The 25,227-nt window shown below is 39.6% G+C and overlaps 1 protein-coding gene across 1 annotated transcript in view; it reads right to left on the bottom strand.

Annotated features, from left to right (window-relative positions):
* LOC137216965 (dedicator of cytokinesis protein 11-like) overlaps positions 1-25,227 on the bottom strand; it is a 64,920-nt gene that overhangs the window by 14,922 nt on the left and 24,771 nt on the right. The window contains exons 2-3 of the mRNA XM_067723089.1: positions 4,380-4,501; positions 3,681-3,767 (exon numbers count right to left, since the gene is read on the bottom strand). Of these exons, the coding sequence (XP_067579190.1) occupies positions 3,681-3,767; positions 4,380-4,501 (209 nt within the window). The remainder of the gene's footprint in view (positions 1-3,680; positions 3,768-4,379; positions 4,502-25,227) is intronic.

Here is a 25,227-nt window from a genome sequence, read left to right as displayed (position 1 = left end):
TGGATCTTGTCTCTCTGGTGGGCAGGTCCACGTATGGTGGTGTGTTTTGGGGTGTCTGTGGCTCTATTATGATTTTAGGAAACCTCTCTGCTAATGGGTGGGGTTGTGTTCCTGTTTTGCTAGTTTTTTGGCATAGGGTGTCCAGCACTGTAGCTTTCTGGTCATTGAGTGAAGCTGGGTTCTGGTGTTGAGATGGAGATCTGGGAGATTTTCACCGTTTGATATTGTGTGGAGCTGGGAGGTCTCTTCTGGACCAGTGTCCTGAAGTTGGCTCTCCCACCTCAGAGGTACAGCACTGACTCCTGGCTGGAGCACCAAGAGCCTTTCATCCACACAGCTCAGAATTAAAGGGAGAAAAAGTAGAGAGAAAGAATTAGTAGAAATAGGAAGAAAGAAAGAAAGAAAGGAGGGAAGGAAGGAAGGAAGGAAGGAAGAAAGAAAGAAGAAAAGAAGGACAGAAGGAAAGAAGGAAAGAAAAAAGGGAGGGAGGGAGGGAGGGACGGTGGGAGGAAAGAAGGAAGGAAGGAAGGAGGGAAGGAAGGAAAAAAGAAAGAAAATAAAGTAAAATAAAATATAATAAAGTTATTAAATTAAAAAATAATTATTAGAAAAAAAACGGACGGATAGATCCTTAGGACAAATGGTGGAAGCAACGCTATAGAGACAAAATCTCACACAGAAGCATACACATACACACTCACAAAAATAGAAAAAGGGGAAAAAATCATAAATCATGCTCTCAAAGTCCACCTCCTCAATTTGGGTTGTTTCGTTGTCTAAAGGAGGGAAGGAAGGAAAGGAAGGAAGGGAGGGAGGGAGGCAGGGAGGGAGGGAGGAAGGAAGGAAGGAAGGAAGGAAGGAGATAAAGTAAAATAAAATAAAGTTATTAAAATTAAATTATTAAGAAAAAAAATTAAAAAAAAAAAACAGATAGAACCCTAGGACAAATAGTGTAAACAAAGCTATACAGACAAAATCTCACACAGAAGCATACACATACACACTCACAGAAAGAGCAAAAGGGGAAAAATCATAAATCTTGCTCCCAAAGCCCGCCTCCTCAATTTGGGATTATTCGTTGTCTATTCATGTATTCCACAGATGCAGGGTACATCAAGTTGATTTTGGAGCTTTAATCCACTGCTCCTGAGGCTGCTGGGAGAGATTTCCCTTTCTCTTCTTTGTTCTCACAGCTCCCAGGGGCTCAGCTTTGGATTTGGCACCGCCTCTGCATGTAGGTCACTGGAGGGCATCTCTTTCTTGCTCAGACCGGACAGGGTTAAAGGAGCTGCTGATTCGGGGCCTCTGGCTCACTCAGGCCAGGAGGAGGGAGGGGTGCAGAGTAAGGGGCGAGCCTGCGGCGGCAGAGGCCAGCATGACGTTGCACCAGCCTGAGGTGCGCCATGTGTTCTCCCAGGGAAGTTGTCCCTGGATCCCGGGAACCTGGCAGTGGGAGGCTGCACAGGTTCCCCGGAAGAGGGGTGTGGATAGTGACCTCAGCTCGCACACAGACCCCTTGGTTGCGGCAGCAGCAGCCTTAGCGTCTCCCGCCCGTCTCTGGGGTCTGTGCTTTTAGCCACGGCTCACGCCCATCTCTGGGGCCGTGCTTTTAGCCACGACTCGCACCCGTCTCTGGGGTCCGCGCTTTTAGCCGCGGTTCACGCCTGTCTCTGGGGTCCGCGTTTTTAGCCGTGGCTCGCACCCGTCTCTGGAGTTCCTTTAAGCAGCGTTCTTAATCCCCTCTCCTCGCGCACCAGGAAACAAAGAGGGAAGAAAATGTCTCTTGCCTCTTCGGCAGCTCCGGACCTTTTCCCGGACTCCCTCCCGGCTAGCTGTGGTGCACTAACCCCTTCAGGCTGTGTTCACGCAGCCAACCCCAGTCCTCTCCCTGCGCTCCGACCAAAGCCCGAGCCTCAGCTCGCAGCCCTGCCTGCCCCAGTGGGTGAGCAGACAAGCCTCTCGGGCTGGTGAGTGCCGGTCGGCACCGATCCTCTGTGCAGGAATCTCCCCGCTTTGCCCTCCGCACCCCTGTTGCTGTGCTCTCCTCCGCGGCTTCAAAGCTCCCCCCTCCACCACCCGCAGTCTCTGCCCGTGAAGGGGCTTCCTAGTGTGTGGAAACCTTTCCTCCTTCACAGCTCCCTCCCACTGGTGCAGGTCCCGTCCCTATCCTTTTGTCTCTGTTTATTCTTTTTTCTTTTGCCCTACCCAGGTACATGGGGAGTTTCTTGCCTTTTGGGAGGTCTGAGGTCTTCTGCCAGCATTCAGTAGGTGTTCTGTAGGAGTTGCTCCACGTGTAGATGTATTTCTGGTGTATCTGTGGGGAGGAAGGTGATCTCCGCGTCTTACTCCTCCGCCATCTTCCCCTCCGCTCCATTTCTTTTTATTTTTTAACATCTTTATTGGAGTATAATTGCTCTACAATGGTGTGTTAGTTTCTGCTGTACAACAAAGTGAATCAGCTGTACATATACATACATCCCCGTATCTCCTCCCTCTTGCATCTCCCTCCCTCCCACCTGCAAAGCACAGGCTCCGCCCCCACACCACCCCGGAATCTTGGAAACCTGTTTCCCTGGGTCTTCTAATGGCCAGACTCAGCATCTGCAGCTACCAACATGCATGTTCCTAAATGAGTCCCATAGTCCTCTCGACCATCACACAAAGCAGCAAAACCAGGCACATTCAGCATGTACCTAAGCACACTGGGTAGGGTCACCATGTATGCCCAAGTAGTCACACATTTGTTTAATTTCTTTTTTGGCTAGTGTAGCCTCTGAAGTTGGGCTGCTTCTATATTTTAATGAAACGAGCAGGAAGAGAGGTCTGAATTCACGGGTGAAGAAAACATAGCAGCAGGGAGTCACCAGAACAAGTCCCAGGCATTCAGTGCCCAGTGTACCCTGGCCCTGCACCGGTCAGTGTCCAGCTGTCCTGTATGGAATCTACAGATATTGAATTTGTGGACGGCATGGACTGTATCAGGAACCAGAATCATGAAATTCGGATTTTGACCTGCTTTCTCTAATTATTACCTGTGTGACCTCGGGTAAATCATCTAACCTGAGCAAGCCTCGGTTTCTTTTCCTCTAAAATGATGAAGTGGGCAGGGGAAATTGAGAGGGACCTTGTAGGCCACACCAAAGAGCGTGGACTTCACCTTCTCCATCCGTGATTTTTCAAACTGTGCTTGAGGCATCTCACAGATACTTGATCCTAATTTCATGGATGCCGAGGCTAAGAGCAAACTGTAGTAGCCAGCCATGATCCACTGACTGCAAATTTCTGTGTTCAACTCTAGTCTAACCATGAGAAAAATGTCAGAGAAATCCCAACAGAGGGCCATCCTACAAAATACTAGTAGTCCTGACAAGGTGACCAAAAACAATGAAAGTCTCGGAACTTGTCACTGCCAAGAAGAGCCTAAGGAGATATGACAACTAAATGTAACACGCTATGCTGGATAGAATCCTGAAACAAAAAAGGGGCATTAATAGGTAAAAGGATTTGGTAATTTGAGAAGAATTTTTAAATTTGAGCTATTATTAAGAATGATGTTATTACTAATGAGAAAGTCTTTCAGGCCACAACTTCTCTAAGGCTGTAGAATCGAATATAGTCTATTTTAGTCCAGAAATATACTCAAGTATTAAAATTGACAAAATTCAGGTGATGAAACTTACTTGAGTATAAATGGTAGACTCCAAGTGACTTTTAATCTTCAACAAAGGCTTTGTACCATCTACCCACTTAATATCCACATTAGACTGCTGTGAAGAGAAAATACACACATGAGTTTCTGTACCATAGCAATGGATAGATGAGCAACATATAATGCCTTTATGCATTTCAACATTTTCTTTCAGAAACAAATGTGTTAGTTTTGCACATAGGGAATTATTGGAGAAAATAACATGTCTTTAGAATAAATGTACACTAAACCATTTTGAATTTCCAATCCTTTGCAGGCTGATACTTTTCCAAATGACAATAAAAATTACTAAATAAATGAATTCTTTTCATTATGCACAAAATCAAAGTCCCATTTTAAAAATCGTTATCAGAATCAACAGACATGAGGTTACTTTGTCAAACTATTAAACAAGCTTCTCAGCACTCATTTTCTATACTTATTTGTCGTGGACCAGCACCGGCCCTCAAACCACACTCTGAGTAGCTATCAACCAGACCAAACTATCGACTATGCCAACGGTATTCTACCTTTTAAACATTTCATCATATATGTATAACTGAATCACTTTGCTGGACAGCAGAAATTAACACGATGCTGTAAATCAACTATACTTCAATACAGTTTTTTAAAAAGAGAGGAAAAAAACACTTCATCATGATTCCTTCAACAAATACAGATATTTTCCTACCCTTGTTGATTCAACATCATTCAGATTCAAGTAGCCTGGGGGAAGATTAGCGGAAACTGGCAGCTGCTGCTCAAATGTGATGATTCTACCATCCTTCAGCAAAGGTACCCAGGCAAAGCCAACTGCCAAGACAATAAACAACCATGAGAAATGAAATCGCAAATGCAATTAGCTACACCAATGTCTGGTCACTGGGGAGCAGGGCAGGTCTGTATGTGGGAGTCCTGGTACTGGGCATCCGAGTACTGGGGAAGGAACAATGAGTCTGTATCGCTTCCTAATCCTAGCCTGACCACTAACAGGTTATTCATGCTACCTCCTTGACTATAATGATGGAAACAACAACACACAGCTCTTCTATCAAACAGAGTGATTGAGAGACCAAAGTGAGCTAATACACCAAAACACTTGAAAACTTTTAAAGTGCATCAATTTCATTCTCTTGACACATTGGGGGAGAATTTTTGGTAGACTTATTTTTTAAACGATTCAGATGTCTCTTGTCCATCCTTACAGAGTCTCATATCTGAGACAATAATCACCATTGTTGCTTCCAGCAACCCTAGGGTAAGCAAGGGACTGCAGAAAATTAAGGTCACAAGTCAAGGTTACATTCTATACTTATACAAGGCAGTATCTATCTGGGCAGTTTTCCTGATTACAGAAGGAAGAGGGGTAGTAGGAGAATGCAGCCAGGGCACAGTGCTTACAACTGCAATCCACTGAGAGATTTTCCTCCCAGTCTCTACATTTCTTAACAGTTCTACCCCAAAGAGCCTCTTGGCTTCCTATTAGAAAACTCATCATGTTCTAGCTAAAAAAGCCAGAGCCATCTGTGTTGCTCAAGTCAAGCGATGTCAGTATTTCCATTTTAGAGATTACTCTGGGCTTCAAGTGTTTATATAACTCAGCTATAAAAAAGCTTGCTCTGGACTGAGTTCTGGCATATGAGAGAGGGTGTTGGCTGGAGAGTACTTTTGAAAGCCATTGCTTTCTGATGTTTTGAAATACTTTGCGTGAGTGCGTGTGTGTATGTGTGTCTGTGTGTGCACACGTGTGTGTGTTTACACTGTGAGCACAGAAGTCAACACAAATCTGGTTAGAATGTTTTCATTCACGTGTTTAATTTGGCAAATGCTTTAATTCTTAAAGAGATTAATATGTTGCTTTCTCTAAGCAGATTGAAAGGCTTTCTTAGATGCTGAAACATGCCTGAAGGGCATCTTACTAGTACAACTTCAGAAATGCTCTACCCAGAGATCTTCTTTTAGAAAAAGCAGAGGAAAGTAACATGAGCAGAAAAACCATGCAAAAGGACTCTGTCAAAGTAGTTAAACTGAAAATTAGAAAAATGACAAAAGGTTTCCAGTCCAGAAAGTAAGAAAAGGAAAATATATTTCTTCTTCTTCTTAGGCAACATTTTTTTTTCCTTATAGAAATTCTTACTGAGATATAATTCAGATGCCATACAATTTATCTACTGAATATTTAAAGTATACAATTCAATGGTTCTTAGTATATTCACAGAGCTGTGCATCTATTGCCACTATCTAATTCCAGAACTTTTTCATCACCCCAAAAAGGAACTCCATATCCCCTTAGAAGTCACACCCTATTTCCCCTTCTTCCAGTCCTGGCCAACCACTGATCTCCTTTCTGTCTCTGTGGAATTGCTTAGGCAACATTTTGCACTGTGAATCAATCAGGGCATGGCCAAGGGTGTCTTGCAGTCAAAACTCATCTAGCACACTTGGAAGCTATCAAGGTACAATGTCAAGCACAAGCCATCTGGCTCAAAGATGTGAAGCCACTTAAAGGATGGACAGTTAAAAGTGATGAGTGGTGGGGAGGGAGGGATAAATTAGGAGTTTGGGATTAACAGATACACACTACTCTATATAATATAGATAAACAACTAGGACCTACTGTATAGCACAGGGAACTATATTCAATATCTTATAATAACCTATAATGGAAAAGAATCTGAAAAAGAATATATATATATATATATATATATAGGTGTATATACTGAATCACTTTGCTGTACACCTGAAACATTGTAAATCAACTATACTTCAAAAAAATTTTCAATATATTTTTTTAAAAAGTGATGAGTGGCACATAGAACAACCATCTCACACTCCACTAAGCATCTTGCCCAATCTGTCTAGGATTTGGATAAGGAAATAGTCATTTGTTGCTCAGGAGGTGCACTGTCATAGGTTCTCATCATTCTGCCAGATTTCTTCTCAACCTGCAAGGTCCCTACCCTGAATGAACTGCAATTTCTATGGGGATCTAGAAGAGGACCACCCTATCCACAAAGGAAACTTCCTAATATTCAGTCCTGCTGTGGGCCGGGCATCACTCAGATGTCTCACTAGCACCTCAAACTCAACATCAGTCAAAACCTACCATCCCTACCCACAATTCTGCTACCTGGCAATACCTTCTTTCCAGTTTTGAAACTTTAGTGCTAACTTTGAATTACCTCTCTAGTAGCCAATCACTTGCCAGGTTCAGTATATTCCTCTGCAATTCTCTTTTCCTCCACCCACCCACCCCCGTTACAGCCATAGTGCGGCCCCCTTTCTCTCCTGGACTTCAGAAATAGCCCCCTACCTGGTATTTCCTCTTTCCTTCCTTCTTCCTGCTCCAAATCACCTCACCCATTATATTGCCACCTGATCAGATTTCCTGCAAAACAGCTCTTACTAGTGTTTACAACCCCCCAGTATTTCCTTATTAGTAACAGAATAAAATCAAACCCACAATCTGGCATTCAGGGCTTTCCACCATCTGATGCTTCCTTTCCAACCTGGCATCCTATGATTCCCTCCCCAGTACCCTGTGCTTTGATCCTATTGAATTACTTGTGGTTCCCTGTTCAGACCCCTCAATACTCTGCCTCTGTACCAGCCGTTCCTTCACCTTGGAATCCTCTACCTTCCTACCAAAACTGCATTATCAAACTCTACCCTGCCCTTTAAGGCCTCACACAAACACCATCTCCTCCTGGAACCCTTACCTAATTCCCAGCCACTTGTCCCTCCACCAGCTGAAGTAATAACTCGCTCTTCTCTGACATCACATAGCGCCATTTTCTTGGTAACTACTACTTTCTATCTTGTGTTATAAATGTCTACATAGGTCTCATTTCCCCTACTAGATCATGTGCTCACTGAAGATGAGATCTATGCTTGGTTCTCCACTGTATTCTCCATAGTACCTCCTATAATATCTTGTACATAATACATACGCAGACATATTTGCTGAGTGAATGAACAAACGAGCAAATTTAAGATTGGTTCAGGGACTTCCCTGGTGGTGCAATGGTTAAGAATCCACCTGCCAGTGCAGGGGACATGGGTTCACGCCCTGGTCCGGGAAGATTCCACATGCCGCGGAGCAACTAAGCCCGTGTGCCACAGCTACTAAGCCTGGGCTCTAGAGCCCGTGCTACACAACAAGAGAAGCCACCGCAGTGAGAAGCCCATGCACTGCAACAAAGAGTAGCCCCCACTCGCCACAACTAGATGAAGCCTGCACGCAACGAAGACCCAATGCAGCCAAAAATAAATAGAGAGGAGCTTCAAGATGGTGGAAGAGTAAGACGTGGAGATCACCTTTCTCCCCACAAATACATAAGAAATACATCTACATGTGGAACAACGCCTACAGAACACCTACTGAATGCTGGCAGAAGACCTCAAACCTCCCAAAAGGCAAGAAAGTCCCCATGTACCTGGGTAGGGCAAAAGAAAAAAACAGAGACAAAAGAATAGGGACGGGACCTGAAACAGAGGGAGGGAGCTGTGAAGGAGGAAAGGTTTCCACACAGTAGGAGGCTCCTTCGCGGGTGGAGACTGCAGGTGGTGGAGTGGGGGAGCTTCGAAGCCATGGAGGAGAGCACAGCAACAGGGGTGTGGAGGGCGAAGCGGAGAGATTCCCGCACAGAGGATTGGTGCCGACTGGAACTCACCAGCCTGAGAGGCTTGTCTGCTCACCCGCCGGGACGGGTGGGGGCTAGGAGCGGAGGCTCGGGCTTCGGTCGGAGCGCAGGGAAAGGACTGGGGTTGGCGGAGTGAACACAGCCTGAGGGGCGCTAGTGTGCCACGGCTGGCCAGGAGGGAGTCCGGGAAAAGGTCTGGACCTGCCGAAGGAAAGAGACTTTTTCTTGCCTCTTTGTTTCCTGCTGCATCAGGAGAGGAGATTCAGAGCGCCACTTAAAGTAGCTCCAGAGACAGGCGCGAGCTGCAGCTATCAGCACGGACCCCAGAGCCAGGCATGAGACACTAAGGCTACTACTGCAGCCACCACGAAGCCCGTGTGCAAGCACAGATCACTCTCCCCACCTCCCCTCCTGGGAGCTTGTTCAGCCCGCCACTGCCAGGGTCCCGGGATCTAGGGACAACTTCCCCGGCAGAACGCATGGCGCGCCTCAGGCTGGTGCAATGTCACGCCGGCCTCTGCCGCCGCAGGCTCCCACCCCGCACTCTGTGCCCCTCCCTCCCCCCGGCCTCAGTGAACCAAAGCCCCCGAATCAGCAGCTCCTTTAACCCCGTCCTGTCTGGGCGGGAACAGACGCCTCAGGCGACCTACACGCAGAGGCAGGGCCAAATCCAAAGCTGAACCCCGGGAGCTGTGCGAACAAAGAAGAGAAAGGGAAATCTCTCCCAGCAGCCTCAGAAGCAGTGGATTAAAGCTCCACAAGCAACTTGATGTACCCTGCATCTGTGGAATACATGAATAGACAACGAATCATCCCAAATTGAGGAGGCAGGCTTTGGGAGCAACGATATATATTTTTTTTTCTCTTTTCGTGAGTGTGTATGTGTATGCTTCTGTGTCTGATTTTGTCTGTATAGCTTTGCTCTTACCATTGGTCCTAGGGTTCTGCCAGGGTTTTTTTTTGTTTTTTTTTTAGTATAGTTTTCATTGCTTGCTATCATTGGCGGATTTGTTTTTTGGTTTGGTTACTCTCTTTTTTCTTTCTTTTTTTATAACTTTTTAAATTTTTTTTAATATTATTTTTTATTTAATAACTTTTATTTTCTACTTTCTTGCTTTCTTTTTTTTCTCCCTTTTATTCTGAGCTGTGTGGATGACAGGCTCTTGGTGCTCCAGCCAGACGTCACGTCTGTGCCTCTGAGGTGGGAGAGCCAAGTTCAGGACATTGGTCCACAAGAGACCTCCCAGCTCCACATAATATCAAATGTCGAAAATCTCCCAGAGATCTCCATCTCAACACCTAGACTCAGCTCCACTCAATGACAAGCAAGCTACAGTGCTGGACACCCTATACCAAACAACTAGAAAGACAGGAACACAACCCCATCCATTAGCACAGAGGCTGCCTAAAATCATAATAGAGCCACAGACACACCAAAACACACCACCTGACGTGGACCAACCCACGAGAAAGACAAGATCCAGCCTCATCCACCAGAACACAGGCACTAGTCCCCTCCACCAGGAAGCCTACACAACACACCGAACCAACCTTAGCCACTGGGGACAGACACCAAAAACAACGGGAACAATGAACCTGCAGCCTGCAAAAAGGAGACCCCAAACACAGTAAGTTAAGCAAAATGAGAAGACAGAGAAGCACACAGCAGATGAAGGAGCAAGGTAAAAACCCAGCAGACCTAACAAATGAAGAGGAAATAGGCAGTCTACCTGAAAAAGAATTCAGAATAATGATAGTAAAGATGACCAAAATCTTGGAAATAAAAGGGACAAAATACAAGAAACTTTAAACAAGGACCTAGAAGAAGTAAAGAGCAAACAAACAGTGATGAACAACACAATAAATGAAATTAAAAATTCTCTGGAAGGGATCAATAACAGAATAACTGAGGCAGAAGAATGGATAAGTGACCTGGAAGATAAAATAGTGGAAATAATTACTGCAGAGCAAAATAAAGAAAAAAAATGAAAAGAATTGTGGACAGTCTCAGAAACCATTGGGACAACATTAAACACACCAACATTCAAATTATAGGGGTCCCAGAAGAGAAACAGAAAAAGAAAGGGACTGAGAAAATATTTGAAGAGATTATAGTTGAAAAATTCCCTAATATGGGAAAGCAAATAGTTAATCAAGTCCAGGGAGCACAGAGAGTCCCATACAGGATAAATCCAAGGAGAAACACACCAAGACACATATTAATCAAACTATCAAAAATTAAATACAGAGAAAAAATATTAAAAGCAGCAAGGGAAAAGCAACAAATAACACACAAGGGAATCCCCATAAGGTTAACAGCTGATCTTTCAACAGAAACTCTACAAGTCAGAAGGCAGTGGCAGGACATACTTAAAGTGATGAAGGAGAAAAAACCTACAACCAAATTACTCTACCCAGCAAGGATCTCATTCAGATTTGACAGAGAAATTAAAAACTTTACAGACAAACAAAAGCTAAGACAATTCAGCACCATGAAACCAGCTCTACAAAAAATGAGAAGGAACTTCTCTAGGCAGGAAACAGAAGAGAAGGAAAAGACCTACCATAACAAACCCAAAACAATTAAGAATGGTAATAGGAACATACATATCGATAATTACCTTAAATGTAAATGGATTAAATGCTCCAACCAAAAGACACAGACTGGCTGAATGGATACAAAAACAAGACCTGAGGGCTTCCCTGGTGACACAGTGGTTGAGAGTCTGCCTGCCAATGCAGGGGACATGAGTTCGTGCCCCGGTCTGGGAAGATCCCACATGCCGCGGAGCAGCTGGGCCCGTGAGGCATGGCCACTGAGCCTCGCGTCTGGAGCCTATGCTCCGCAATGGGAGAGGCCACAACAGTGAGAGGCCCATGTAACACAAAAAGAAAAAAAAAAAAAAAAAGACCTGTATATATGCTGTCTAAAAGAGACCCACTTGAGACCTAGGGACACATAGAGACTGAAAGTGAGGGGACAGAAAAAGATATTCCATGCAAATGGAAATCAAAAGAAAGCTGGAGTAGCAATTCTCATAACAGAAAAAAGAGATTTTAAAACAAAGACTATTAAAAAGGCAAAGAAGGAGACTACATAATGATCAAGGGATCAATCCAAGAAGAAGATAGCACAATTGTAAATATTTATGCGCCCAACATAGGAGCACCTCAATACATGAGGCAAATACTAACAGCCATAAAAGGGGAAATCGACAGTAACACAATCATAGTAGGGGACTTTAACACCCCACTTTCACCAATGGACAGATCATCCAAAATGAAAATAAATAAGGAAACACAAGCTTTAAGTGATACATTAAACAAGATGGACTTAATTGATATTTATAGGACTTTCCATCCGAAAAAAACAGAATACACATTCTTCGCAAGTGCTCATGGAACATTCTCCAGGATAGATCATATCTTGGGTCACAAATCAAGCCTTGGTAAATTTAAGAAAATTGAAATCGTATCAAGTATCTTTTCTGACCACAACACTATGAGACTAGATATCAGGAAAATATCTGTAAAAAATACAAACACATAGAGGCTAAACCATACACTACTTAATAACCAAGTGATCACTGAAGAAATCAAAGAGGAAATTAAAAAATACCTAGAAACAAATGACAATGGAGACACAACGACCCAAACCTATGGGATGCTGCAAAAGCAGTTCTAAGAGGGAAGTTTATAGCAATACAATCCTACCTTAAGAAACAGGAAACATCTCGAATAAACAACCTAACCTTGCATCTAAAGCAATTAGAGAAAGAAGAACAAAAAAACTCCAAAGTTAGCAGAAGGAAAGAAATCATAAAGATCAGATCAGAAATAAATGAAAAAGAAATGAAGGAAACGATAGCAAAGATCAATAAAACTAAAAGCTGGTTCTATGAGACGATAAACAAAATTGATAAAGCATTAGCCAGACTCATCATGAAAAAAAGGGTGATGACACAAATCAATAGAATTAGAAATGGAAAAGAAGGAACAACTGACACTGCAGAAATACAAAGGATCATGAGAGCTTACTATAAGCATCTCTATGCCAATAAAATAGACAACCTGGAAGAAATGGACAAATTCTTAGAAATGCACAACCTGCCAAGACTGAACCAGGAAGAAATAGAAGATACGAACAGACCAATCACAAGCACTGAAATTGAAACTGTAATTAAAATATTCCAACAAACAAAAGACAAGGACCAGATGGCTTCACAGGCGAATTCTATCAAACATTTAGAGAATAGCTAACACCTATCCTTCTCAAACTCTTCCAAAATATAGCAGAGGGATGAACACTCCCAAACTCATTCTACAAGGCCACCATCACCCTGATACCAAAACCAGACAAGGATGTCACTAAGAAAGAAAACTACAGGCCAATATCACTGATGAACATTGATGCAAAAATCCTCAACAAAATACTAGTAAACAGAATCCAACAGCACATTAAAAGGATCATACACCATGATCAAGTGGGGTTTTTTCCAGGAATGCAAGGATTCTTCAATATACGCAAATCAATCAATGTGATAAACCATATTAACAAATTGAAGGAGAAAAACCATATGATCATCTCAATAGATGCAGAGAAAGCTTTTGACAAAATTCAACACCATTTATGATAAAAACCCTGCAGAAAGTAAGCATAGAGGGAACTTTCCTCAACATAATAAAGGCCATATATGACAAACCCACAGCCAACATCATCCTCAATGGTGAAAAACTGAAAGCATTTCCACTAAGATCAGGAACAAGACCAGGTTGCCCACTCTCACCACTCTTATTCAACATAGTTTTGGAAGTTTTAGCCACAGCAATCAGAGAAGAAAGGGAAATAAAAGGAATCCAAATCGGAAAAGAAGAAGTAAAGCTGTCACTGTTTGCAGATGACATGATCCTATACATAGAGAATCCTAAAGATGGTACCAGAAAACTACCAGAGCTAATCAATGAATTTGGTAAAGTAGCAGGATACAAAATTAATGCCTAGAAATCTCTGGCATTCCTATACACTAATGATGAAAAATCTGAAAGTGAAATCAAGAAAACACTCCCATTTACCATTGCAACCAAAAGAATAAAATATCTAGGAATAAACCTACCTAAGGAGACCAGCTAGAGGGGTGGGATAGGGAGGGTGGGAGGGAGGGAGACACAAGAGGGAAGAGATATGGGAACATATGTATATGTATAACTGATTCACTTTGTTATAAAGCAGAAACTAACATACCATTGTAAAGCGATTATACTCCAGTAAAGATGTAAAAAAATAATAATAATAAAAAAGGGATTCTTGGACGAATGTTTTGTCATCATCAGCTTTCAGACCTCTAATGACAAAAAACTGACTGTTACTCCAAAAAGCCTTTTTGAGTTATTAAGACCTAACCAGGAATTAAACTGAGCTTGCTGGCCTAGGTTTTACCTACTTGAGAATATTTATATTTCAATGGCAAGTGCGATAGGTAGAAATGCCTCCCATGGTGCATGGCTGCTGAGGAAAAACTTTAAAATGTACCACACTGAGAGGCACTGGGCAGTGTTGAGGGGCCAGGAAACTGAATCAGGCATGCTGTAACAAATATATTTCAGTGACATACAACAGTAATTATTTCTCATGCATCTGTAGTTTGGCTGTGGTGGCACTACTGAACACAACTGAATTCAGGTAGGCAATTCTGTGATATAGGTTAGGTTCGAGTCTGGTCTATGAGCCTCTCATTTACCCCAGTGATAGCCAAGACATGCTCTCTTTTTGGAGTTGACAAAGTACAGAGAGACACAGAGGCATGCAAAACTTGTAAAGGCTTAAATTCAAAATTAGTATACTGTCACCTTCTGACCACATTCTCTTAGCCAAGGCAAGTCACATAGCCAAATATAAGTACATGCTGATGACCAATGATGTTGAGCAACTTTTCATGTGCTAATTATCCATATAATTTCTTTAGACATGTCTATTAAAATATTTTTCTATTTAAATATTTGATTATTTGACTTATTCTTAATTTTTGAGTTTTTAAAATATTCTGGGTGTAAATTCTTTATTGGATGTAAGATATATAATTATTGTCTCTAATTCTATGGGATATCTTTTCACTTTCTTGACAGTATAGTTTCATGCACATAAGTTTTTTTTTAATGAGTCCCAATTATCTTTTCTAAATTATGCTTTTGGTGTCATATCTTAAAAAAAATTTCAGTTAAAAAAAATTTTGCTGAACACAAGGTCACAACAATTTAACGCTATGCTATCTTCCAATAGTTTTATAGTTGTAGCTCTTACATTGATGTCTTTGATCTATGTGCACTTTGAATTAATTTCTTTATGTAATGTAAGTTAGGAGTCCAATTTCATTCTTTTGCATATAGATATTCAGTTGCCCTAGCACCATTTGTTGAAAGGACAAATTTTTTGATTGAGGTAACACTGGTTTAAAACATAATTTTCATGTGTACAAAATTATATTTCTATCTATATACCCTGCAGTGTGCTCAAAATCAAAAATTTAGTTTCAATTCATCACCATAGATTTGATCGCCTTTACCCATATTGCTCCACGCACATTGCTCTTTGGTAACCACTACATTGTTCTCTGTGCCTATGTGCTTGTTTTTCTTTCATTTGTTCATTTATTTTGTTTCTTCTTGTTCTCTGCTTGTTTTTTTATATTCATATATGAGTGAAATGATATGTTATTTGTCTTTCTACTTCTGACCTACTTCAATTAGCATAATACCTTTAAGTTTCATCCATGTTTTCACAAATACCAAGACTTCATGTTTTGTTTTCTTTTGTTTTATTGGCTGAGTAGAATTCTAGTATATATATATATTGTTTCTTCTTTATACATTCATCCACTGTTGGGTACTTAAGTTGCTTCCATATCTTGGATATTGTAAATTATGCTGCTATGAACAGTGGGGTGCATATATCATTTAGAACTCGTGTTTCTGCACGTAGGAAGTAAATACCCAGAAGTGGGAGAGCTGGATGATACAGTAGTACTATTCACTTTTTATTTTTTTATTTTATTATTTTTTAACATCCTATTGGAGTATAATTGCTTTACAATGATGTATTAGTTCCTGCTATATGACAAAGTGAATCAGCTATACCTATACATATATCCCCATATCTCCTCCCTCTTGTGTCTCACTCCCACTCTCCCTATCCCATCCCTCTAGGTGGTCAAAAAGCACCAAGCTGATCTCCCTGTGCTATGCATCTGCTTCCCACTATCTAACATTTGGTAGTGTATATATGTCCATGCCACTCCCTCACTTCACCCCAGCTTACCCTACCTTCTCCCCGTGTCCTCAAGTCCATTCCTTATGTCTGCATCTTTATTCCTGTTGTGCCTTGAGGTTCTTCAGAACCATATTTTTTTAGATTCCATAAATATGTGTTAGGATACGGGATTTGTTTTTCTCTTTCTGACTTACTTCACTCTGTATGAAAGACTCTAGGTCCATCCACCTCACTACAAAAAATTCAATTTTGTTTCTTTTTGTGGCTGAGTAATATTCCATTGTATATATGTGTCACATCTTCTTTATCCATTCATATGTTGATGGACACTTAGGTTGCTTCAATGTCCTCGCTATTGTAAATAGAGCTGCAATGAACATTGTGGCACACGACTCTTTTTGAATTATGGTTTTCTCAGGGTATATGCCAAGTAGTGGGTCTGCTGGGTCATATTGTGGTTCTATATTTAGTTTTCTAAGGAACCTCCATACTGTTCTCCATAGTTGCTGTATCAATTTACATTCCCACCAACAGTGCAAGAGGCTTCCCTTTTCTCCACACCCTCTCCAGCATTTACTGTTTGTAGATTTTTGATGATGGCCATTCTGACTCGTGTGAGGTAATACCTCATTGTAGTTTTGATTTGCATTTCTCTAATGATTACCAATGTTGAGCATGCTTTCCCGAGTTTGTTGGAAATCTGTGTATCTTCTTTGGAGAAATGTCTATTTACGTCTTCTGCCCATTTTTGGATTTGTTTTTTTGTGTTTTTTGATACTGAGCAGCATGAGCTGCTTGTAAATTTTGGAGATTAATTCCTTCATCAGGTGCTTCATTTGCAAATATTTTCTCCCAATCTGAGGGTTGACTTTTCATCCTGTTTATGTTTTACTTTGCTGTGCAAAAGCTTTTAAGTTTCATTGGTTCCAATTTGTTTATTTTGGTTTTTATTTCCATTTCTCTAGGAGGTGGGTCAAAAAGGATCTTGCTGTGATTTATGTCATAGACTGTTCTGCCTATGTTTTCCTCTGAGAGTTTTATAGTGTCTGGCCTTACATTTAGGTCGTTAATCCATTTTGTGGGTTTTTTGTGTGTATGGTGTTAAGGAGTGTTCTGATTTCATTCTTTTACATGAAGCTGTCCAGTTTTCCCAGCACCACTTATTGAAGAGGCTGCCTTTCCTTCATTGCATATTCTTGCCTCCTTTATCAAAAATAAGGTGACTATATGTGCATAGCTTTATCTCTGGGCTTTCTATCCTGTTCCATTGATCTATATTTCTGTTTTTACATTCACAATTCATTGCGGAATCTCCATACCCTTGTCCAAAGTGTCTGCACCAATTTACGTTCCCATCAACAACGTATAAGTACTCCTTTTTCTCCACATCCTTACCAAAAACTGATATCTGTTTTGTTTTCTTTTCTTTTTTTTTTTTTGCAGTACATGGGCCTCTCACTGCTGTGGCCTCTCCCGTTGCGGAGCACAGGCTCCAGACATGCAGGCTCAGCGGCCATGGCTCACGGGCCCAGCCGCTCCGCGGCATGTGGGATCTTCCCGGACCGAGGCACGAATCCGTGTCCCCTGCATCGGCAGGCGGACTCTCAACAACTGCGCCACCAGGGAAGCCCTGCTGTATTTTTGATAATAGCAATACTGACGGGTGTGAGGTGATATTATTGTTTTGATTTGCATTTCCCTGATGATTAGTGATATTAACATCTGTTTCATGACCTTCTCCGTGGCTCCTTTGAAAAAATTTTTCTTTGGAAAAATGTCCTCTGCCTATTTTTAATTGGGTTGTTTGTAGTTTTGATATTGAGTTTTATGAGTTCTTTATATACTTCGGATATCAACCTTTTGCTGGATATATCATTTGCAATTACCTTCACCCATTCTGTAGCTTGTATTTTAATTTTTTTGTAGGTTTCATTCACTGAAAAAAAAGGTTTTAATTTCACTGCAGTCCCATTTGTTTTATTTGGCTTCTGTTGTCCTTGCCTGAGGAGGCATATCCAGAAAACTATTGCTAACATTCGTGCCAAAGAGTAAACAGCCTATATTTTCTTCTAGCAGTTTTATGGTTATAGGCTTTACATTCAAGACTTTTTTTAACACCTTTATTGCAGTATAATTGCTTTACATTGTTGTGTTAGTTTCTGCTGTATAACAAGGTGAATCAGCTATATGTATACTTATGCCACTACATCCTCCCCCTCTTGCATCTCCCTCCCACCCTCCATATCCTACCCCTCTAGGTGGTCACAAAGCACTGAGCTGATCTCCCTGTGCTATATGGCTGCTTCCCACTAGCTATCTATTTTACATTAGGTAGTGTATATAAGTCAAGGCCACACTCTCACTTCGTCCCAACTTAACTTTTCCCTCCCCGTGTCCTTATGTCTATTCTCTATGTCTGCATCTTTATTCCTGTCCTGCCCCTAGGTTTTACAGAACCTGTTTTTTTTTTTAGATTCCATATATATGTGTTAGCAAGCAGTATTTGTTTCTCTCTTTCTGACCTACTTCACTTGGCATGGCAGATTCTAAGTCCATCCACCTCACTGCAAATAACTCATTTTTGTTTCTTTTTATGGCTGAGTAATATTCCATTGTATATATGTGCCACATCTTCTTTATCCATTCATTTGTCAATGGACACTTAGGTTGATTCCACATCCTGGCTATTGTAAATAAAGCTGCAATGAACATTGTGGTGCATGACTCTTTTTGAATCATGGTTTTCTCAGGGTATATGCCCAGTAGTGGGATTGCTTGGTCATATGGTAGTTCTATTTTTAGTTTTTAAGGAACCTCCATACTGTTCTCCATAGTGGCTGTATCAATTTACATTCCCACGAACAGTGCAAGATGCTTCCCTTTTCTCCAACCCCTCTCCAACATTTATTGTTTCTAGATTTTTTGATGATGGCCATTCTGACTGGTGTGAGATGATACCTCAGTGTAGTTTTTGATTTGCATTTCTGTAATGATTAGTGATGTTGAGGATCCTTGCATCTGTTTGTTAGAAATCTGTATATCATCTTTGGAGAAATGTCTATTTAGGTTTTCTGCCCATTTCTGGATTGGGTTATTTGTTTTTTTGATATTCAGCTGCATGAGCTGCTTGTATATTTTGGAGGTTAATCCTTTGTCAGTTGCTTCATTTGCAAATATTTTCTCCCATTCTGAGTGTTGTCTTTTCATTTTGTTTATTGTTTCCGTTGCTGTGCAAAAGCTTTTAAGTTTCATCAAGACAGTATGGCACTGGCACAAAAACAGAAATATAGATCAATGGAACAGGATAGAAAGCCAAGAGTTAAAACCATGCACATATGGTCACCTTGTCTTTGATAAATGAGGCAAGAGTATACAATGGAGAAAAGACAGCCTCTTCAATATGTGGTGCTGGAAAAACTGGATAGCTACATGTAAGAGAATGAAATTAGAACACTCCCTGACAAAAACCATACACAAAAATAAACTCAAAATGGATTAAAGACCAAAATGTAAGGCCAGACACTATACAACTCTTAGAGGAAAACATAGGCAGAACACTCTATGACATAAATCACAGCAAGATCTTTTTGACCCACCTCCTAGATAAATGGAAATAACACAAATAAACAACTGGAGCCTAATGAAACTTAAATTTGTCTTTAATCATTTTTGAGTTTATTTTTGTGTATGGTGTGAGATAGTGGTAAAATGTTACTTATTTTTTGTGCTTTTGTTTTTCATGTGGCTGTACAATTTTTCCAACACCATTGATTGAAGAGGCTATCCTTTCTCCATTGTATGTTCTTTGCTCTTGTGACAAATAGTTGTCCATACATCTGTGGTTTTTATCTGGGGTCTCAATTCTAATCCATTTATCTATGTATTTGTTTTTCTGAGAGGACCATGCTGTTTTGATTACCATGGCTTTGTAATATAGTTTGAAATCCAGGTGTGATACCTCCAGGTTTTTTGTTTGTTTGTTTGTTTTTTGGTCAGGATTACTTTATTTGTGTTCTTTTGTGGTTCCACATAAATTTTAGCATTTTTTGTTCTATTTCTCTGAAAATTAACCTTGGGTATTTGTTAGGGATTTCACTGATTCTGTAGATTTCTGTAGGTAATATGGATATTTTAACAATTCTAATTCTTCTAAACCATGAGCATGGAATATTTTGCATCTGTTTGTGTCTTCTTCAAGTTCTTTTAATAATGTCTTATAATTTTCAGAGATCAGGTCTTTCAACTCTTTCGTTAAATTTATCCTTAGGTATTTAATCTTCTTGTTGAGATTAAAAATAGCATTGTTTTCTTAACTTTTCTTTCTGCTAACTCACGGTTAGGATATAAAAACCCAGCAGATCTTTATATATTGATTTTATACCTTGCAAATTTTAATGTATCATTTATTGTATCTAACAGTTTTCTTGGTGGCATCTTTAGTGTTTTCTCTATATATTTATATTTCTTGCTTTCTTATTTGGATACTTTTTCTTTCTTTTCTTGTCTAGTTCCTCCAACTACAACTTCCAATATTATGGTGAACAAGAGTAGAAAGGTGGTCATCCTTGCTTTGTTCCTGATTTTAGAGGGATAGCTTTCACATTTCACTACTGAGTATGATGTTAGCTGTGGGTTTTTCATATATGGCTTTTATTATCTTTAGATACTCTCTTACTACTCCCACTTTATTGAGCGTTTTTTGTCATAAATGGATGTTGAAATTTGTAAAATTCTATTTCTGGACCTACTGAGATAATCAAATCGTTTTTATCCTTCATTTTGTTAGTATGGTATATCATGTTGCTTGATTTGTGGGAACTATTCTTGCATCCCTAGAATAACTGCACTTTATCATGGTGTATGACCTTTTTGCTGCGTTGTTGTATTTGGTTAACTAATGTGTTGTTGGTGATTTGGAGGTCTACATTCATCAGAATTATTGGCCTGTAATTTTCGGTGTATGTGTGTGTGTGTCTGTGTTGTTTTTGTCTGGGTTTGATACTAGTGTGATGTTGGCCTTGCAAAATGAGTTAGGATGTGTTCCATCCCCTTCAGATTTTTGGAAAAGTTTGAGAAGAATAGGTATTAAATCCACTTTGAATGTTTGGGAGAAATTACATGTGAAGCCATCTGGTACTGGAATTTTTTATTGGGAGCATTGTGATTACTCTATCAATCTCTGTCCTAGCTATTGGTCTATTCAGATTTTCTATTTCTTCACGATTCAGTCTTGGAAGGTTGTATGATTCTTAGAATTTGCCCATCTTTTCTAGATTGGCCAATTTGTTTACATAGAGCTGTTCATAATATTCTCTTACACTCTTTTGTATTTATGTGACAACCATGGCTATTTCTTCTCCTTTGTTTCTGATTGCATTTAATCAGAGACTTCTCCCTTTTTTTCTTAGTGAGTCCAGCTAACAGTTTCTTAGTTTTGTTTATCTTTTACAAGTCAGCTCTTAGTTTCACTGACATTTTCTATTGTTTTTGTAGTGTCTATTTTATTCATTTCAGATCTTGTCTTTATTATTTCCTTCATTTTTTTATTTTCTATTTTTTTAAAAAAAATTATCCGAGTATACTTGATTTACAATGTTGTGTTAGTTTCTGCTGTACAGCAAAGTGAATCAGTTATACACACACACACACACACACACACATATACTCTTTTTTAGATTATTTTCCCATATAGGTAGAGTTCCCTGTGCTATACAGTAGGTCCTTATTAGTTATCTGTTTTATATATAATAGTGTGTATATGTCAATCCCAATCTCCTAATTTATCCATTCCCCCTTCCCTCTTTTAACCATTAGTTTGTTTTTAACATCTGTGACCCTCTGTTTTCTAAATAAGTTCATTTGCATCATTTTAATAGATTCCACATATAAGCAATATCATATATTTGTCTTTCTCTGACTTTCTTCACTCAGTATGACAATCTCTAGGTCCATCCACGTTTCTGAAAATGGCATTATTTCATTTTTACTTATGGCTCAGTAATATTTCATTGTACATAGGTCCTATATCTACTTTATCCATTCCTCTGTCGATGGATATTTAGGTTGCTTCCATGTCCTGGCTACTGTAAATAGTGCTTCAATGAACAGAAGAAATCGAAAAATACCTAGAGACAAATGACAACAAAAACACGATGATCCAAAACCTATGGGATGCAGCAAAAGCTGTTGTACAAGGGAAGTTTATAGCAATACAATCTTACCTCAGGAAACAAGAAAAATCTCAAATAAACAACCTAACTTTACACCTAAAGCAACTAGAGAAACAAGAACAAACAAAACCCAAAGTTAGTAGAGAGAAAGAAATCATAAAGATCAGAGCAGAAATAAATGAAATAGAGACAAAGAAAACAATAGCAAAGATAAATGAAACTATCAATAAATCTGGTTCTTTGAGAAGATAAACAAAATTGATAAAACTTTAACCACACTCATCAAGAAAAAAAAGGAGAGAGCTCAAATCGATAAAATTAGAAATGAAAAAGGAGAAGTTACAATGGACAACACAGAAATACAAAGGCTCATAAGAGACTACTACAAGCAACTATATGCCAAAGAAATGGACAACCTAGAAGAAATGGACAAATTCTTACAAAGGTACAACCTTCCTTCCTTTAATTTTGAGCTTTGTTTGTTTTTCTCTTTTAGTTTCTTTAGGTGTAAGGATAGATTGCTTATTTGAGATTTTTATTGTTTTTTGATATAGACATATATTGTTATAAATTTCCCTCGATATCACTTTTGCTGCATCCATAGATTTTGGTATGTCATATATTTATTTTCACATGTCTTCATGTCATTTTTGATTTCTCCTTTGGTTTCATCTCCTTTGGTTTCATCTCCCAATAGTTGTTCAGCAGCATGTTGTTTAGTCTCCACATATATGTGACTATTCCAGCTTCAGTAATCAATTTCTAGTTTCACAACACTGTGATCAGAAAAGTTATTTGATATGTTTTCTATCTCCATAAATTTATTGAGACATCTTTTGTCTCTCAATATATGGTCAATCCTTGAGAAAATTCCAAATGAACTTGAGAGGAATGTGTATTCTGCTACATGTGGATGGAATGGTCAGCACAAATCTATCAAATCCATGTTATCTAATGTTTCATTTGATTCCAAACAACTGTTTGCTTGTTGACTTTCTCTCTGGATGATCTATCCACTGATGTATTTGGAGTGTTCAAGTCTCCTGCTATTATGACATTTCATACTGTTTCAAAACAGTATGAAATTTTACTGTTTAGGTTTGTTAGTAATTTTTTTATACTTACTTTGCTCCTATGTTAGGTGCATATATATTAATAACTTAATTTTTTGATGAATTGTCCCCTTCATCATTATATACACTCCATTTTTTTCTTTTGTTACCATTTTTGGCTTAAAGTCTATTTTGTCCTATATGAGTATGGCTACACCCTCTTTCTTTGGGCTGCCTTTTTTTTTTTCTATCATTTCCCTCCCTGAATTTTTAGCCTATGTTTGTCTTTAGAAATGAGGTTAGTCTCTTTGAGGCACCATATAATTGGACCTTATTTTTAATCCAACCATCCACTGTGTGTCTTTTGATTGGTGAATTGAATCAATCCACACTGATATTCATTACTGATAGATGAGGACTTAGTATTGCCATTTTATCCTCTGTTTTCTGGTTGCTTTGTATATCTTTTTTCTCTTTATGTTTCGGCCTGCCATTGTGGTTTAGTAACTTTCTATGCTGGTTTTCTGAGTTTCCTCTTTTTATTGTTTCATATCTCTGCTCTAGATTTATATTTTGTGTTTACCATGGGGTTTGTATGAAATGTTTCATAGATAACATAGTCCTTTTTCTGCTGATCATCTCTTATCTTCATTTACTTATATGGGTACCATCCTTTTCTTCTTCCTCTTGTTTGTCTTGTTTCAAATTATACCTTTTTTATGTTTTGAATTTGTTACCAAGTTAAGTACATATAGCTGTTTTTCATCTACTTCTATCCCATTTAACATTCATGCTATAATAGTTATTTTATTATTTTTAAAAATTAAATAATTTATTTAGTTTTGGTTGTGTTGGGTCTTTGTTGCTGCATGCAGGCTTTCTCTAGTTGCAGTGAGTTGGGGCTACTCTTCGTTGTAGAGTGCAGGCTTATTATTGTGGTAGCTTCTCTTGTTGCAGAGCACAGGCTCTAAGCACACAGGCTTCAGTAGTTGTGGCACACAGCCTCAGTAGTTGTGGCTCATGGGCTCTGGAGTGCAGGCTAAGTAGTTGTGGCACATGGGCTTAGTTGCTCCATGGCATGTGGGATCTTCCCAGTCCAGGGATCGAACCTGTGTCCCCTGCATTGGCAGGCAGATTCTTAACCACTGTGCCACCAGGGAAGTCCTAATAAAGTGTTTTAAAATCTATTCTGATTAATAGCTGCAATTTTCTTATTCTGTCTATATATCATGTTACTCAAACTTTTGTGTAATTTCTCCTTTTTTAACATCTTTATTGGAGTATAATTGCTCTACAATGGTGTGTCAGTTTCTCCTTTATAACAAAGTGAATCAGCTATACATATACACACATCCCCATATCTCCTACCTCTTGCCTCTCCCTCCCACCCTCCCTATCCCATCCCTCTAGGTGGTCACAAAGCACCGAGCTGATCTCCCTGTGCTATGTGGCTGCTTCCCACTAGCTATCTATTTTACATTTTGTAGTATATATTCTGGTAGAAGAGCTCCATTCAACATTTCTTGTAATGCAAATCTAAGTGTTCTCTTAGCTTCGTGGACTTCTATATCCAGTTCCTTCTCCAGGTTTGGGAAGGTCTAAGCTATTATTTCTTTAAATAAACTTTCAGCTCCCTTCTCCCTCTCTTCTCCTTCTGGAATACCAATTCCCCTAACATTGATCTTCCTAAAAGAGTCAGATAGGTCTCATAGTATTTCCTTATTATTTTATACCTTATTTCTCTATCATCTTCTACTTGTATCATTTATAGATTTCTATCTCAAGCTCACTAATTCTCTCCTCCATGTGATATGCTCTATTTCCAATGTTTCCTAATGCATTCTTCATCTCATTTATTGTTTTCTTCAGCTCCAGAATTTCTGTTTGGATATTTTTTAGAGTTCAAATCTCTTTGATAGTATTCCTTCTGTTAATTTTATTCCTGAGTTCATTGAATTACCTTTCTGGGTTTTCTTGTATTTCAATGTGTTCCTTTATGACAGCTATTTTAAATTCTTTATCAGACAGATCACAATCATCTGTGAATTTAAGTTTGGTTTCTGGAGAATTATCATTTTCCTTTTGTGGTACAGTGTTACTGAGGTTCTTCATGCTACTTATTAAGTTGTTACTCTGTCATTGCATCTGAAGTATCAACAAGTTAGAAATTAAAGGTCTTTCTTTTGTTTTCCTAGATAGAGCTATAGCATAAGTTTTCAGATTTTCTTACCTGATCTGCCTCTGGTTACACTGGAGAGTCTTCAATTTTCACCCCCCACAGTCTCTCTCATAGTTGTGGCTCTATGCCCTTGTTATTGCTTCTTGTGCCTTCAAATCATTGGTGCCTTTGTCTGCCAGTGTTGCCGGCAGTGATGCCTTGTGCACTGGAATGTTGGGCTCTTCTGCCACA

The sequence above is a fragment of the Pseudorca crassidens genome, chromosome X (genome assembly GCF_039906515.1).
Source record: "Pseudorca crassidens isolate mPseCra1 chromosome X, mPseCra1.hap1, whole genome shotgun sequence".
In the NCBI taxonomy this organism is placed as follows: Eukaryota; Metazoa; Chordata; class Mammalia; order Artiodactyla; family Delphinidae; genus Pseudorca; species Pseudorca crassidens.
The sequence above is the reverse complement of the archived record's forward strand: the minus strand, read 5'-3'. Positions and strand labels throughout refer to the sequence as shown.